The following is a 15636-nucleotide window of genomic DNA, read 5'->3' as shown; positions in this document are numbered from 1 at the left end:
GGGATTGTTCTCAATGGTTTTAGAGCATCTGGGATTGTTTTGTATTATTTTAGAACATCTAGAATTGTTCTGTATTGTTTCAGAACATCTGGAATTGTTCTGTATTATTTTAGAACATCTGGAATTGTTCTGTATTGTTTCAGAACATCTGGGATTGTCCTCAATGGTTTTAGAGCATCTGGGATTGTTCTGTATTGCTTTAGAACATTTTCGTTAGTTCTAAGGCATTTTAAAATGCATTCTAAAACATTCTACAATAATTATGATGATTGATTATCGATCTAGATCATTCCGTTGGAACATCTATGAACTTTATCTATTGTTCCAGAACATTTTCGTTGCTTCTACAACGTTTTGAAGTAAAATGTCGATTCTAGATTATTTTAGAATCGTATAGATAATAATTAGTGCCTTCTAGATCTTGCTATCGATATTTACGCGGAAAATGTTTACTAAACGATTTTTTTTTTACCTTGATAGGTGTTTGTAGCAATAAAAACATCCATATCCATTAGAATGTAGTCACAAAACATTTCACTTTCACATAAATATATTTATTGAAAGCTAAATAGTACCGCTTAATTAAAATAAGTACTAGTTTCTGATGGAATCGTCGGTAGTTGTCATATTGAAATTCGTATAAAAAAAAAACTGGTTATGATATTCTAATGGAGGTTATGTTTGATGTCACAATCGAAATTAAAATGCAAATAACTGGTTTTACGAAAACCTAATGATTCACCATTCGTAAATTAAATATAAAATAATTTTTAATTAGTTGTCAGCAATGATTGGCTTTTACGTACAATTATATATATATATATATATATATATATATATATATATATATATATATAACGTTGATTCAATATAGTATACAACACGTTATCGTTATTCAAATATGTTAATTCGATGACTAGTCTTCATAATTACTTTTCAAAATTGTTATACTGATAATAAGAAACTAAATTTCTCGAATTTCTGATTGTTTCGAACAAACAAAAAATCATTTATTGTATTAGAACATTTTCGTTTGTTTTAGAACATTCTCGTTGTGTCTAAAATGTTTCAAACTAAATTATATCGAGCTTAGTACATTCTAAATCGTTATAGAATACCTTAGACTCATTATGATTGTTTTTTGTACAACCAAAAAGAATGTTTATTGTCCTAGAACAATTTTCGTTTGTTTTAGAACATTCTCGTTGCATCTAAAACGTTTTAAACTAAACTATATCGAGCTTAGTACATTCTAAATCATTTAAGAATAAATTAGAGTTATTACGAATTAATTTTGTGCAACCAAAAAGAATGTTTATTGTCCTAGAACAATTTTCGTTTGTTTTAGAACATTCTCGTTGCGTCTAAAACGTTTTAAACTAAACTATATCGAGCTTAGTACATTCTAAATCATTTAAGAATAAATTAGTTATTACGAATTAGTTTTGTGCAACCAAAAAGAATGTTTATTGTCCTAGAACAATTTTCGTTTGTTTTAGAACATTCTCGTTGCGTCTAAAACGTTTTAAACTAAACTATATCGAGCTTAGTACATTCTAAATCATTTAAGAATAAATTAGTTATTACGAATTAATTTTGTGCAACCAAAAAGAATGTTTATTGTCCTAGAACAATTTTCGTTTGTTTTAGAACATTCTCGTTGCATCTAAAACGTTTTAAACTAAACTATATCGAGCTTAGTACATTCTAAATCATTTAAGAATAAATTAGTTATTACGAATTAGTTTTGTGCAACCAAAAAGAATGTTTATTGTCCTAGAACAATTTTCGATTGTTTTAGAACATTCTCGTTGCGTCTAAAACGTTTTAAACTAAACTATATCGAGCTTAGTACATTCTAAATCATTTAAGAATAAATTAGAGTTATTACGAATTAATTTGGTGCAACCAAAAAGAATGTTTATTGTCCTAGAACAATTTTCGTTTGTTTTAGAACATTCTCGTTGCGTCTAAAACGTTTTAAACTAAACTATATCGAGCTTAGTACATTCTAAATCATTTAAGAATAAATTAGTTATTACGAATTAATTTTGTGCAACCAAAAAAAATGTTTATTGTCCTAGAACAATTTTCGTTTGTTTTAGAACATTCTCGTTGTGTTTATAATGTTTTAAACTAAACTATATCGAGCTTAGTACATTCTAGATCATTATAGAATACCTTAGACTCATTATGATTGTTTTTTGTACAACCAAAAAGGATGTTTAGTCTCCTAGAACATTTCGATTGTTTCAGAACATTCTCGTTGCGTCTAAAACGTTTTAAACTAAACTATATCGAGCTTAGTACGTTCTCAATCATTTAAGAATAAATTAGAGTTATTACGAATTAATTTGGTGCAACCAAAAAGAATGTTTATTGTCCTAGAACAATTTTCGTTTGTTTTAGAACATTCTCGTTGCGTCTAAAACGTTTTAAACTAAACTATATCGAGCTTAGTACATTCTAAATCATTTAAGAATAAATTAGAGTTATTACGAATTAATTTTGTGCAACCAAAAAGAATGTTTATTGTCCTAGAACAATTTTCGTTTGTTTTAGAACATTCTCGTTGTGTTTATAATGTTTTAAACTAAACTATATCGAGCTTAGTACATTCTAGATCATTATAGAATACCTTAGACTCATTATGATTGTTTTTTGTACAACCAAAAAGGATGTTTAGTCTCCTAGAACATTTCGATTGTTTCAGAACATTCTCGTTGCGTCTAAAACGTTTTAAACTAAACTATATCGAGCTTAGTACATTCTCAATCATTTAAGAATAAATTAGAGTTATTACGAATTAATTTGGTGCAACCAAAAAGAATGTTTATTGTCCTAGAACAATTTTCGTTTGTTTTAGAACATTCTCGTTGCGTCTAAAACGTTTTAAACTAAACTATATCGAGCTTAGTACATTCTCAATCATTTAAGAATAAATTAGAGTTATTACGAATTAATTTGGTGCAACCAAAAAGAATGTTTATTGTCCTAGAACAATTTTCGTTTGTTTTAGAACATTCTCGTTGTGTTTATAATGTTTTAAACTAAACTATATCGAGCTTAGTACATTCTAGATCATTATAGAATACCTTAGACTCATTATGATTGTTTTTTGTACAACCAAAAAGGATGTTTAGTGTCCTAGAACATTTCGATTGTTTTAGAACATTCTCGTTGTGTCTAAAATGTTTTAAACTAAACTATATCGAACTTAGTACATTCTATATCATTTTATAATACCTTAGACTCATTATGAATGGTTTATGTACAACCAAAAAGGATGTTTATTGTTCTAGAACAATTTTCGTTTGTTTTAGAACATTCTCGTTGTGTCTAGAACATTTCAAACCAAACTTTATCAAGTTTAGTACATTTTTTAATACTCTAGAGTCATTTTCGATTGTTTATTAACAACCAAGAGGAACATTCATTGTTATAGAACATTTTCGTTAATTCTGGAACATTTTCTATAGTACTAGAACATTTTAAAGAACATTTCTCGACATTTAGATCGTCACAGAGCAATAATAATTCTTGTAAATCGTTTCTAGAACATCAACAAAGATTCTCTTTCATTTCAGATAATTTTTAACAAAACTGCATCGTTATTAGTAAATTAAAAATGGTCGTGCATCATTTTTTTTAAAACCTAAGGATTATTATGTATTTTTAGATCGTTCCAGTACAATTTTTGGTTTCAAATAACTTACCGATTATATTGTAGCTCAAATAATTTTCATCTAAACGTATAGTGCTGCTTAGAAGGTAATCTCGAGCTTCCACCTCGCCATCGGACCCCTGGAGGAGTCCCCCAGGACTCGGGGAATAATAATTTGAACGCATCATCAAAATGAGAAGAAGAAAAAAACGCACAGCACTGAACGGCGAATAAACAATTCGAAATCGAGATGGAACGACGAGTTGTATGACAACCGATGTGGTAGGGGGTCGACTGGAGTGAAGTAATTTGTTTAAGATTTCATTATCATGTACCGATAACATGGATTTTATTTAAACAAATTCCGAATTTGATCAATTAGAAAATAAACCTTGACAACAAACTATTATTAGGGATTATATGTTTGCCGGTTATCGGTTTATTTGTTGAGTTATGGACGATTAAAGTTGGAAAGTTTGTGAGAAAAATTTGGATAACGGCGAATAGTTAACTTTGACGCTCTGTATGTCGGTGATCGAAAGTAGTAGAAACATTAAATTTCGAAGGTTTATAGATGAATTATTCCTGTATCTATTGGAATAAATCGAAAATCGATATTTTCATTTTTTTGAAAAATATCAGCAAAATTAGGGTACTATGACATATATTAGAAAAAATAAGTTTGACGCCCCGTATCTCGGTAATCGAATCTAATAAAAACATGAAAATTGGAGAGTTTATTGAAGAATTCATCCTAAAAATAATGATTGAGAGTATAATCCGCTACGTTTATTATTTTGAAAAATATGAGCCAAATTAGAGGCACATAAAAATTAATAAAAACTAAAACTTCAAAGCCCTGTATCTCGGTAATCTAACCCAACAAAAACATGAAAATTGGAGAGTTTATATAGAAATTGATCCTGAATCTAATGATTTAGAGTATAATCCGCTAAGTTTGTTATTTTGAAAAATATGAGCTAAATTAGAGGCACATAAAAATTATTCAAAACAAAAACTTTGAAGCCCTGTATCTCGGTAATCTAACCTAACAAAAACATTAAAATTTAAAAATTTATTGAAAAATTGATCCTGAAAATAATGATTGAGAGTATAATCCGCTAAGTTTATTATTTTGAGAAATATGGGCCAAATTAGAGGCACATAAAAATTAATAAAAACTAAAACTTTAAAGCCCTGTATCTCGGTAATCTAACCCAACAAAAACATGAAAATTGGAGAGTTTATTGAGAAATTGATCCTGAATCTAATGATTTCGAGTATAATCCGCTAAGTTTGTTATTTTGAAAAATATGAGCTAAATTAGAGGCACATAAAAATTATTCAAAACAAAAACTTTGAAGCCCTGTATCTCGGTAATCTAACCTAACAAAAACATTAAAATTTAAAAATTTATTGAAAAATTGATCCTGAAAATAATGATTGAGAGTATAATCCGCTAAGTTTATTATTTTGAGAAATATGGGCCAAATTAGAGGCACATAAAAATTAATAAAAACTAAAACTTTAAAGCCCTGTATCTCGGTAATCTAACCCAACAAAAACATGAAAATTGGAGAGTTTATTGAGAAATTGATCCTGAATCTAATGATTCAGAGTATAATCCGCTAAGTTTGTTATTTTGAAAAATATGAGCTAAATTAGAGGCACATAAAAATTATTCAAAACAAAAACTTTGAAGCCCTGTATCTCGGTAATCTAACCTAACAAAAACATTAAAATTTAAAAATTCATTGAAAAATTGATCCTGAAAATAATGATTGAGAGTATAATCCGCTAAGTTTATTATTTTGAGAAATATGGGCCAAATTAGAGGCACATAAAAATTAATAAAAACTAAAACTTTAAAGCCCTGTATCTCGGTAATCTAACCCAACAAAAACATGAAAATTGGAGAGTTTATTGAGAAATTGATCCTGAATCTAATGATTTAGAGCATAGTCCGTTAAGTTTATTATTTTGAGAAATATGAGCTAAATTAGAGGCACATAAAAATTATTCAAAACAAAAACTTTGAAGCCCTGTATCTCGGTAATCTAACCTAACAAAAACATTAAAATTTAAAAATTTATTGAAAAATTGATCCTGAAAATAATGATTGAGAGTATAATCCGCTAAGTTTATTATTTTGAGAAATATGGGCCAAATTAGAGGCACATAAAAATTAATAAAAACTAAAACTTTAAAGCCCTGTATCTCGGTAATCTAACCCAACAAAAACATGAAAATTGGAGAGTTTATATAGAAATTGATCCTGAATCTAATGATTTAGAGTATAATCCGCTAAGTTTGTTATTTTGAAAAATATGAGCTAAATTAGAGGCACATAAAAATTATTCAAAACAAAAACTTTGAAGCCCTGTATCTCGGTAATCTAACCTAACAAAAACATTAAAATTTAAAAATTTATTGAAAAATTGATCCTGAAAATAATGATTGAGAGTATAATCCGCTAAGTTTATTATTTTGAGAAATATGGGCCAAATTAGAGGCACATAAAAATTAATAAAAACTAAAACTTTAAAGCCCTGTATTTCGGTAATCTAACCCAACAAAAACATGAAAATTGGAGAGTTTATTGAGAAATTGATCCTGAATCTAATGATTTAGAGTATAATCCGCTAAGTTTGTTATTTTGGAAAATATGAGCTAAATTAGAGGCACATAAAAATTATTCAAAACAAAAACTTTGAAGCCCTGTATCTCGGTAATCTAACCTAACAAAAACATTAAAATTTAAAAATTTATTGAAAAATTGATCCTGAAAATAATGATTGAGAGTATAATCCGCTAAGTTTATTATTTTGAGAAATATGGGCCAAATTAGAGGCACATAAAGATTAATAAAAACTAAAACTTTAAAGCCCTGTATCTCGGTAATCTAACCCAACAAAAACATGAAAATTGGAGAGTTTATTGAGAAATTGATCCTGAATCTAATGATTTAGAGCATAGTCCGCTAAGTTTATTATTTTGAGAAATATGAGCTAAATTAGAGGCACATAAAAATTATTCAAAACAAAAACTTTGAAGCCCTGTATCTCGGTAATCTAACCTAACAAAAACATTAAAATTTAAAAATTTATTGAAAAATTGATCCTGAAAATAATGATTGAGAGTATAATCCGCTAAGTTTATTATTTTGAGAAATATGGGCCAAATTAGAGGCACATAAAAATTAATAAAAACTAAAACTTTAAAGCCCTGTATCTCGGTAATCTAACCCAACAAAAACATGAAAATTGGAGAGTTTATTGATAAATTGATCCTACATCCGATGATTTGGATTATAAATCGTTACGTTTATTATTTTGTAAAATATACCCCAAATTATAAAATTATTACAATTATTAGAAAAAAAACTTTGACGCCCTTTATCTCACTAAACTACTATAATAATAATATGAAAATTTGATAGTTCAATAAAAAATTGTTCCTGAATCTACAATTTACAGCACAAATCGCTATAAGCATCATTAAAAAATATATGAGTCAAATTAAAGCCTCATAAAATTTTCTAAAATTCAAAAAATACGAAAAAACGAAATCAATTATAACGCCCTGTATATCAGTAATAAAGTATAGTAGAAACGTCAAAATTTGACAATTAATCAAGGAATTATTCCTGAAACGATAAATTTCAACTAACGGTTTCTAGATTATATATACGAGTAAAATTAAAAATTAATCAAATTCCTTTTGTTATATTAAAAAAAAAACAACTTATAACTTATGTACCGGTTTCGATACCACAGTGCCTCAACAGCAGGAGACTTTTATCATCTCAACCAAGTTTTCTCAATAAAAAAAAGTTTCAACGAACGTATTTTATAATAATCAATTATTTTCATGAATATAAATATAATTTTATCATAAAAGGAATTGTATGTTTATAATATATCATTAGAAAACAATAATCATTAGTTCGTTGCATGAATAGACGATAACATAACCTATACAGTACGTAAATATAATTATTAATAACATCCAATTCATTGAATCGAATTTGAAATATTAAAAATTAATCAAATAGTGTTCCGACACATATAAAAATAAAATTTTCAGCTTTAACTTAAAGTTGATCGGAAATATATACTATTTAGACTTTATTTTGGGACATACTGTATCAATACATTAACAAAAACCGACTCGTTATTTTTTTCTAAATACCCGGTGACCTTCGGCGTCGAAAAACACGATATCCATTTATAATTCTTGTTTTTTCTAGCATTAAAAGTTAGTATACAGGATGTCCTCATCGTATTATCAAGTTTTTTCATATACAAATTGGATGTAAATCGGACCGGTAAGAAAATTTCGTTGATTCAAGGTCGATTCGTACAACAGAAAATTTAGTCAAGGTAACATGATATTTTAATTGAATTTTTATTATTGGTACTGTCTGTATAATAACTTTAATTATCTATTATTATGTTCTACGATTTATTTTCTCATATTTTTTACATTTAATTACCTTCCTAAACTAACCAATTACAAAACACACTACTAGGGAATGGGAAAGGTAGTAGTAAACTTTGACGCCCTGTATATCATGAATCGATAACCGAATAAATGTGAAAATGTGACGATCTATAGTAGAATTAGTGCTGAATCGATAGAGTTATAGTATGAGGTTCTATCTTTGATAGTTTGAAAGATATGATCAAAATTAGAGAACGAAACGTTTTTGGAAAATGTTGATTTTCAAAAAAAATTTAGCAACTTTAAAGTCCTGTATCTCAATGGTTATTGCAAGGAACAATTTTAAAAATTCGACAGTTATTATGGAATCGCTTTTCTATCTGTTGAGCTAAAATATGAGGCTCTATGTTCGATAGTTTCAAAGTTATGAGCAAAATTCGGGAACGGAAAGTCGTTGAGAGTTGTTATAAATAAGTTGACTTTAAAGTCCTGTATCTCAGTAATTAGTTGAAGGAACTATTTAAAATTTTGAATGGTTATTAAAAAATTGCTCTTCTTTCAATTAAGCTAGAATATGGGGCTCTATCTTTGATAATTTGAAAGATATGAGCAAAAGTAGAGAACGAAACGTTGTTGGAAAATGTTGATGTTAAAAAAAAACTTAAGCAACTTTAAAGTCCTGTATCTCAATGGTTAGTGCAAGGAACAATTTGAAAAATTCGACAGTTATTATGGAATCGCTTTTCTATCGGTTGAGCTAAAATATGAAGCTCTATCTTTGATAGTTTCAAAGTTATGAGCAAAATTCGGGAACGGAAAGTCGTTGACAGTTGTTATAATTAAGTTAACTTTAAAGTCCTGTATCTCAGTAATTAGTTGAAGGAACTATTTAAAATTTTGAATCGTTATTAAAAAAATTGTTTTTTTTTTCTTCAATGGAACTAGAGTACGAGCCTCTATATTCAATAATTTGAAATGTATGAATAAAATAATATATAATTGCTAGATTATATTAGGTAACTTTGACGCTCTGTATCTCAGTAATTGACTGGAATAATGGAATGAAACTTTGATAGTTTATTATGAAATTGTACACGAATCTAATAATTTAGAGTATAAATCGCTACGTTTATTATTTTAAAAAAATAAGCCACATTAGAGACAAATGACAATTATTGTTTTAAAAAACTTTGACGTCCTGTATCTCAGTAATGCTGTGAGAGAAATATATGAAAATTTCCCTGTTTAATGAGAAACCGTTCCTCTATTCATTCCTTCAGATCATAAATTGCTATCTTTTTCATTTTTAATAATATGAGTAAAATTGTGAACCGTAGTATTTTTGAAAATTTCAAGTATTACAAAAACTTTAACGCCCTGTATCTCAATGATCGAATCTAATACAAATTTCAAAATTTGACAGTTTATTAAGGAATTTTTTGTTTATCTTTTGGTTCATAGCATAATTCGCTAATCTTATTATTTTCGAAAATATTGGCAAAATTAGAGGACTATCAAAATTATTAGAAAAGGAAACTTTGACTCCCTGTATCTCAATAATCGAGTCTAATACAAATTTCAAAATTTGACAGTTTATTAAGGAATTGTTTGCAAATCTTTTGGTTTACAGCATAATTCGCTAAGTTTATTATTTTGGAAAATATGGGCAAAATTAGAGGACTATCAAAATTATTAGAAAAAAAAACTTTGACTCCCTGTGTCTCAATAATCGAGTCTAATACAAATTTCAAAATTTGACGGTTTATTAAGGAATAGTTTGCAAATCTTTTGGTTTACAGCATAATTCGCTAAGTTTATTATTTTGGAAAATATTGGCAAAATTAGAGGACTATCAAAATTATTAGAAAAAAAAACTTTGACTCCCTGTGTCTCAATAATCGAGTCTAATACAAATTTCAAAATTTGACGGTTTATTAAGGAATAGTTTGCAAATCTTTTGGTTTACAGCATAATTCGCTAAGTTTATTATTTTGGAAAATATGGGCAAAATTAGAGGACTATCAAAACTATTAGAAAAAAAACTTTGACTCCCTGTATCTCAATAATCGAGTCTAATACAAATTTCAAAATTTGACAGTTTATTAAGGAATTGTTTGTTTATCTTTTGGTTCATAGCATAATTCGCTAAGTTTATTATTTTGGAAAATATGGGCAAAATTAGAGGACTATCAAAATTATTAGAAAAAAAAACTTTGACTCCCTGTGTCTCAATAATCGAGTCTAATACAAATTTCAAAATTTGACGGTTTATTAAGGAATAGTTTGCAAATCTTTTGGTTTACAGCATAATTCGCTAAGTTTATTATTTTGGAAAATATTGGCAAAATTAGAGGACTATCAAAATTATTAGAAAAAAAAACTTTGACTCCCTGTGTCTCAATAATCGAGTCTAATACAAATTTCAAAATTTGACGGTTTATTAAGGAATAGTTTGTTTATCTTTTGGTTCATAGCATAATTCGCTAAGTTTATTATTTTGGAAAATATTGGCAAAATTAGAGGACTATCAAAATTATTAGAAAAGAAAACTTTGACTCCCTGTATCTCAATAATCGAGTCTAATAGAAATTTCAAAATTTGACAGTTTATTAAGGAATTGTTTGCAAATCTTTTGGTTTACAGCATAATTCGCTAAGTTTATTATTTTGGAAAATATGGGCAAAATTAGAGGACTATCAAAATTATTAGAAAAAAAAACTTTGACTCCCTGTGTCTCAATAATCGAGTCTAATACAAATTTCAAAATTTGACGGTTTATTAAGGAATAGTTTGCAAATCTTTTGGTTTACAGCATAATTCGCTAAGTTTATTATTTTGGAAAATATGGGCAAAATTAGAGGACTATCAAAACTATTAGAAAAAAAACTTTGACTCCCTGTATCTCAATAATCGAGTCTAATACAAATTTCAAAATTTGACAGTTTATTAAGGAATTGTTTGTTTATCTTTTGGTTCATAGCATAATTCGCTAAGTTTATTATTTTGGAAAATATTGGCAAAATTAGAGGACTATCAAAATTATTAGAAAAGAAAACTTTGACTCCCTGTATCTCAATAATCGAGTCTAATACAAATTTCAAAATTTGACAGTTTATTAAGGAATAGTTTGCAAATCTTTTGGTTTACAGCATAATTCGCTAAGTTTATTATTTTGGAAAATATTGGCAAAATTAGAGGACTATCAAAATTATTAGAAAAGAAAACTTTGACTCCCTGTATCTCAATAATCGAGTCTAATAGAAATTTCAAAATTTGACAGTTTATTAAGGAATTGTTTGCAAATCTTTTGGTTTACAGCATAATTCGCTAAGTTTATTATTTTGGAAAATATGGGCAAAATTAGAGGACTATCAAAATTATTAGAAAAAAAAACTTTGACTACCTGTATCTCAATAATCGAGTCTAATACAAATTTCAAAATTTGACAGTTTATTAAGGAATTGTTTGCAAATCTTTTGGTTTACAGCATAATTCGCTAAGTTTATTATTTTCGAAAATATTGGCAAAATTAGAGGACTATCAAAATTATTAGAAAAAAAAACTTTGACTCCCTGTATCTCAATAATCGAGTCTAATACAAATTTCAAAATTTGACAGTTTATTAAAGAATTGTTTGCAAATCTTTTGGTTTACAGCATAATTCGCTAAGTTTATTATTTTGGAAAATATTGGCAAAATTAGAGGACTATTAAAATTATTAGAAAAAAAACTTTGACTCCCTGTATCTCAATAATCGAGTCTAATACAAATTTCAAAATTTGACAGTTTATTAAGGAATTGTCTGCAAATCTTTTGGTTTACAGCATAATTCGCTAAGTTTATTATTTTGGAAAATATTGGCAAAATTAGAGGACTATTAAAATTATTAGAAAAAAAAACTTTGACTCCCTGTGTCTCAATAATCGAGTCTAATACAAATTTCAAAATTTGACGGTTTATTAAGGAATAGTTTGCAAATCTTTTGGTTTACAGCATAATTCGCTAAGTTTATTATTTTGGAAAATATTGGCAAAATTAGAGGACTATCAAAATTATTAGAAAAGAAAACTTTGACTCCCTGTATCTCAATAATCGAGTCTAATAGAAATTTCAAAATTTGACAGTTTATTAAGGAATTGTTTGCAAATCTTTTGGTTTACAGCATAATTCGCTAAGTTTATTATTTTGGAAAATATGGGCAAAATTAGAGGACTATCAAAATTATTAGAAAAAAAAACTTTGACTACCTGTATCTCAATAATCGAGTCTAATACAAATTTCAAAATTTGACAGTTTATTAAGGAATTGTTTGCAAATCTTTTGGTTTACAGCATAATTCGCTAAGTTTATTATTTTCGAAAATATTGGCAAAATTAGAGGACTATCAAAATTATTAGAAAAAAAAACTTTGACTCCCTGTATCTCAATAATCGAGTCTAATACAAATTTCAAAATTTGACAGTTTATTAAGGAATTGTTTGCAAATCTTTTGGTTTACAGCATAATTCGCTAAGTTTATTATTTTCGAAAATATTGGCAAAATTAGAGGACTATCAAAACTATTAGAAAAAAAACTTTGACTCCCTGTATCTCAATAATCGAGTCTAATACAAATTTCAAAATTTGACAGTTTATTAAGGAATTGTTTGTGTATCTTTTGGTTCTCAGCATAATTTGCTAAGTTCATTATTTTCGAAAATATTGGCAAAATTAGAGGACTATCAAAATTATTAGAAAAAAAAACTTTGACTCCCTGTATCTCAATAATCGAGTCTAATACAAATTTCAAAATTTGACAGTTTATTAAGGAATTGTTTGTGTATCTTTTGGTTCTCAGCATAATTCGCTAAGTTCATTATTTTCGAAAATATTGGCAAAATTAGAGGACTATCAAAATTATTAGAAAAAAAAACTTTGACTCCCTGTATCTCAATAATCGAGTCTAATACAAATTTCAAAATTTGACAGTTTATTAAGGAATTGTTTGCAAATCTTTTGGTTTACAGCATAATTCGCTAAGTTTATTATTTTGGAAAATATTGGCAAAATTAGAGGACTATCAAAACTATTAGAAAAAAAAACTTTGACTCCCTGTATCTCAATAATCGAGTCTAATATAAATTTCAAAATTTGACAGTTTATTAAGGAATTGTTTGCAAATCTTTTGGTTTACAGCATAATTCGCTAAGTTTATTATTTTGGAAAATATTGGCAAAATTAGAGGACTATCAAAACTATTAGAAAAAAAACTTTGACTCCCTGTATCTCAATAATCGAGTCTAATACAAATTTCAAAATTTGACAGTTTATTAAGGAATTGTTTGTTTATCTTTTGGTTCATAGCATAATTCGCTAATCTTATTATTTTCGAAAATATTGGCAAAATTAGAGGACTATCAAAATTATTAGAAAAGAAAACTTTGACTCCCTGTATCTCAATAATCGAGTCTAATAGAAATTTCAAAATTTGACAGTTTATTAAGGAATTGTTTGCAAATCTTTTGGTTTACAGCATAATTCGCTAAGTTTATTATTTTGGAAAATATGGGCAAAATTATATGACTGTCACAATTAATAGAAAAAAAAATCTTTGACGCTATGTATCTCGATAACGAACTGTAATAATATCATGAACATTTCATTAATTCAATGAAAAATTGTTACTATATTAACATATTCACAATAGTAGATTAAATATCCCATATTTTTATTCATATGACCAAAATTAGAGGAGCACGATATTTTTCAAAATTCACCTTAAGCTTCTATTCGAATATTTTCAAAAAAAAGTCGAAGATAATCATCAAAGTCATTATATCATTTACGAAAAAAAAAATAATTGAATTCCACATAACATTATCGTTATTGTATGCTATTTATTTCAAGGTAAACGACTGTAGAAAATTTAGGCAATGTCTGCATTATTATAGAAACTAATAAACAAATATTTTATATAAAAATAATTCTATAATTAAATTCTACAAAGTCATAACACGACAGATCCGTCTTCAATACATAAAAACCAAATAAGTAATATCAGTTTCCGTATTCAATTTTCGGTTTACGAAACATTGTGACCTGGATACGGTCCTCTCTTTTAAATAACAGTTCCATAAAAACAACAAACAGCAATTACGAAGAACCAAACAAAAATAATCTTATCGACAATAACAAGTAGAATTGACACAACGTTGCATTCACTAACCTCATGTAAATTTATAAACCGAGGGACAAAAAAAAACAACAAAAATATTACCGTTCTCTCTTGCCACTATAACTTTGGCGTTTTGAACGATGACGGACGCTTCCACGTCGTTATTTAATGTCAAAATCACCTGTTGCTCTTCCATGGCGTTTTGGAAAAGTTCCAAAGGTCGATCTGCGAGATTCCAAACACTACAACACTGTAATGTCGCCCGCGTATAACTGAGCATCGCCCACTTCGTTAAAAACGTTTACCGGAAATACCTCACCGAATGCGAGTGCTAGTAATCGAGCGTAAGAAAGAGACGGAACGATGAAGGGTTGTCTGTGAGTTTGGATTTAAGTAGAGAAGGACGTGCGCAATGACTTGCCACTTCTACCGAATACAATCGACCATATAAAAAATCATTATGAATCATAAATTAACGTAGTTGATTATTTTATTGTAGAACTATAATTAACCGCTGATTTGTATTTATAGATAATAAAGATGAGTCGTTAATTGGTATGTTGATATTAATTAAATTTAAGTTAGAGGTGGTGAAAAATAACTAATATATTTTAAATTAGAATTAATTCATTATATTTATTTGATCAGTACATATTTTTTCATGAATACTACGCGATTTTTTTCTTATTAAAATGTATTTGAAGTTTGTAGTAGCAGCGACATCTTGTGTTAAGTAATTGCACTAGATTATTGATATTGGCGGCCATTTTCAGTCCGTTTTTATGGAAACATTCATATTTTCTTATAAAACTCAATATAAATAATAAGTTTTACAATTTTTTGATTCTTCTATTCGATTTCTCAATTATACGTTGATACAAAAGATGAAATTGATAAAAAACAGCCATTTTTAGCCCATTTTTGATGATATAATTCATATTTCTTGACATAAGCAAGAATTTTATCAATTTTTTTTCATTCTACCACTTGTTTTTCAATAATATATCAATATGAAAGATAAAAATAACGAAAACGTAATTATTTTGAATTTGTATTATCAACGGCCATTTTTAATCCGTTTCGACGATATAATTCATATATATTTTTGAAGAATTCCGCATAAATGATTAACTTATTAGTTTATTTTGATTTTACGACTTATTTTTCCGAATGATACATCAATATTAAGCATAAAATCATTCAAATATCAAATTATTTGTAGTTGTTTTGAGTTTCCATTACCTGCTACATCTATTGAGTGATTTTTGAAACTATAACACTAGATTTCACTAATCGTCGGCCATGTTTAGTCCGTTTTGGTGTTATTACAGAAATTTCTTGATAAACTTTAGAATAAATAATAAATTTATCATTT

At 27.6% G+C, this 15636-nt stretch overlaps 1 protein-coding gene across 8 annotated transcripts in view; it reads right to left on the bottom strand.

Annotated features, from left to right (window-relative positions):
• The window catches only part of LOC130443471 (transcription factor HNF-4 homolog), a 37740-nt gene extending 23184 nt beyond the window's left edge, over positions 1 to 14556 (bottom strand). For 3 of the 8 annotated variants that reach the window (XM_056778118.1, XM_056778119.1, XM_056778120.1), the window contains exon 1: positions 14364 to 14556. In XM_056778118.1, the coding sequence (XP_056634096.1) occupies positions 14364 to 14541 (178 nt within the window). In that variant the 5' untranslated portion in view covers positions 14542 to 14556. Of the gene's footprint in view, positions 1 to 472; positions 693 to 3716; positions 4007 to 14363 lie in introns of those variants that run through there. The other 5 variants (XM_056778117.1, XM_056778115.1, XM_056778121.1 and 2 more) reach the window with 3 other exon arrangements.
• Positions 14557 to 15636: the final 1080 nt, after the last annotated feature.

The sequence above is a fragment of the Diorhabda sublineata genome, chromosome 4 (genome assembly GCF_026230105.1).
Source record: "Diorhabda sublineata isolate icDioSubl1.1 chromosome 4, icDioSubl1.1, whole genome shotgun sequence".
Taxonomy (NCBI): domain Eukaryota; kingdom Metazoa; phylum Arthropoda; class Insecta; order Coleoptera; family Chrysomelidae; genus Diorhabda; species Diorhabda sublineata.
This window is presented reverse-complemented; position numbering and strand designations above follow the sequence as displayed.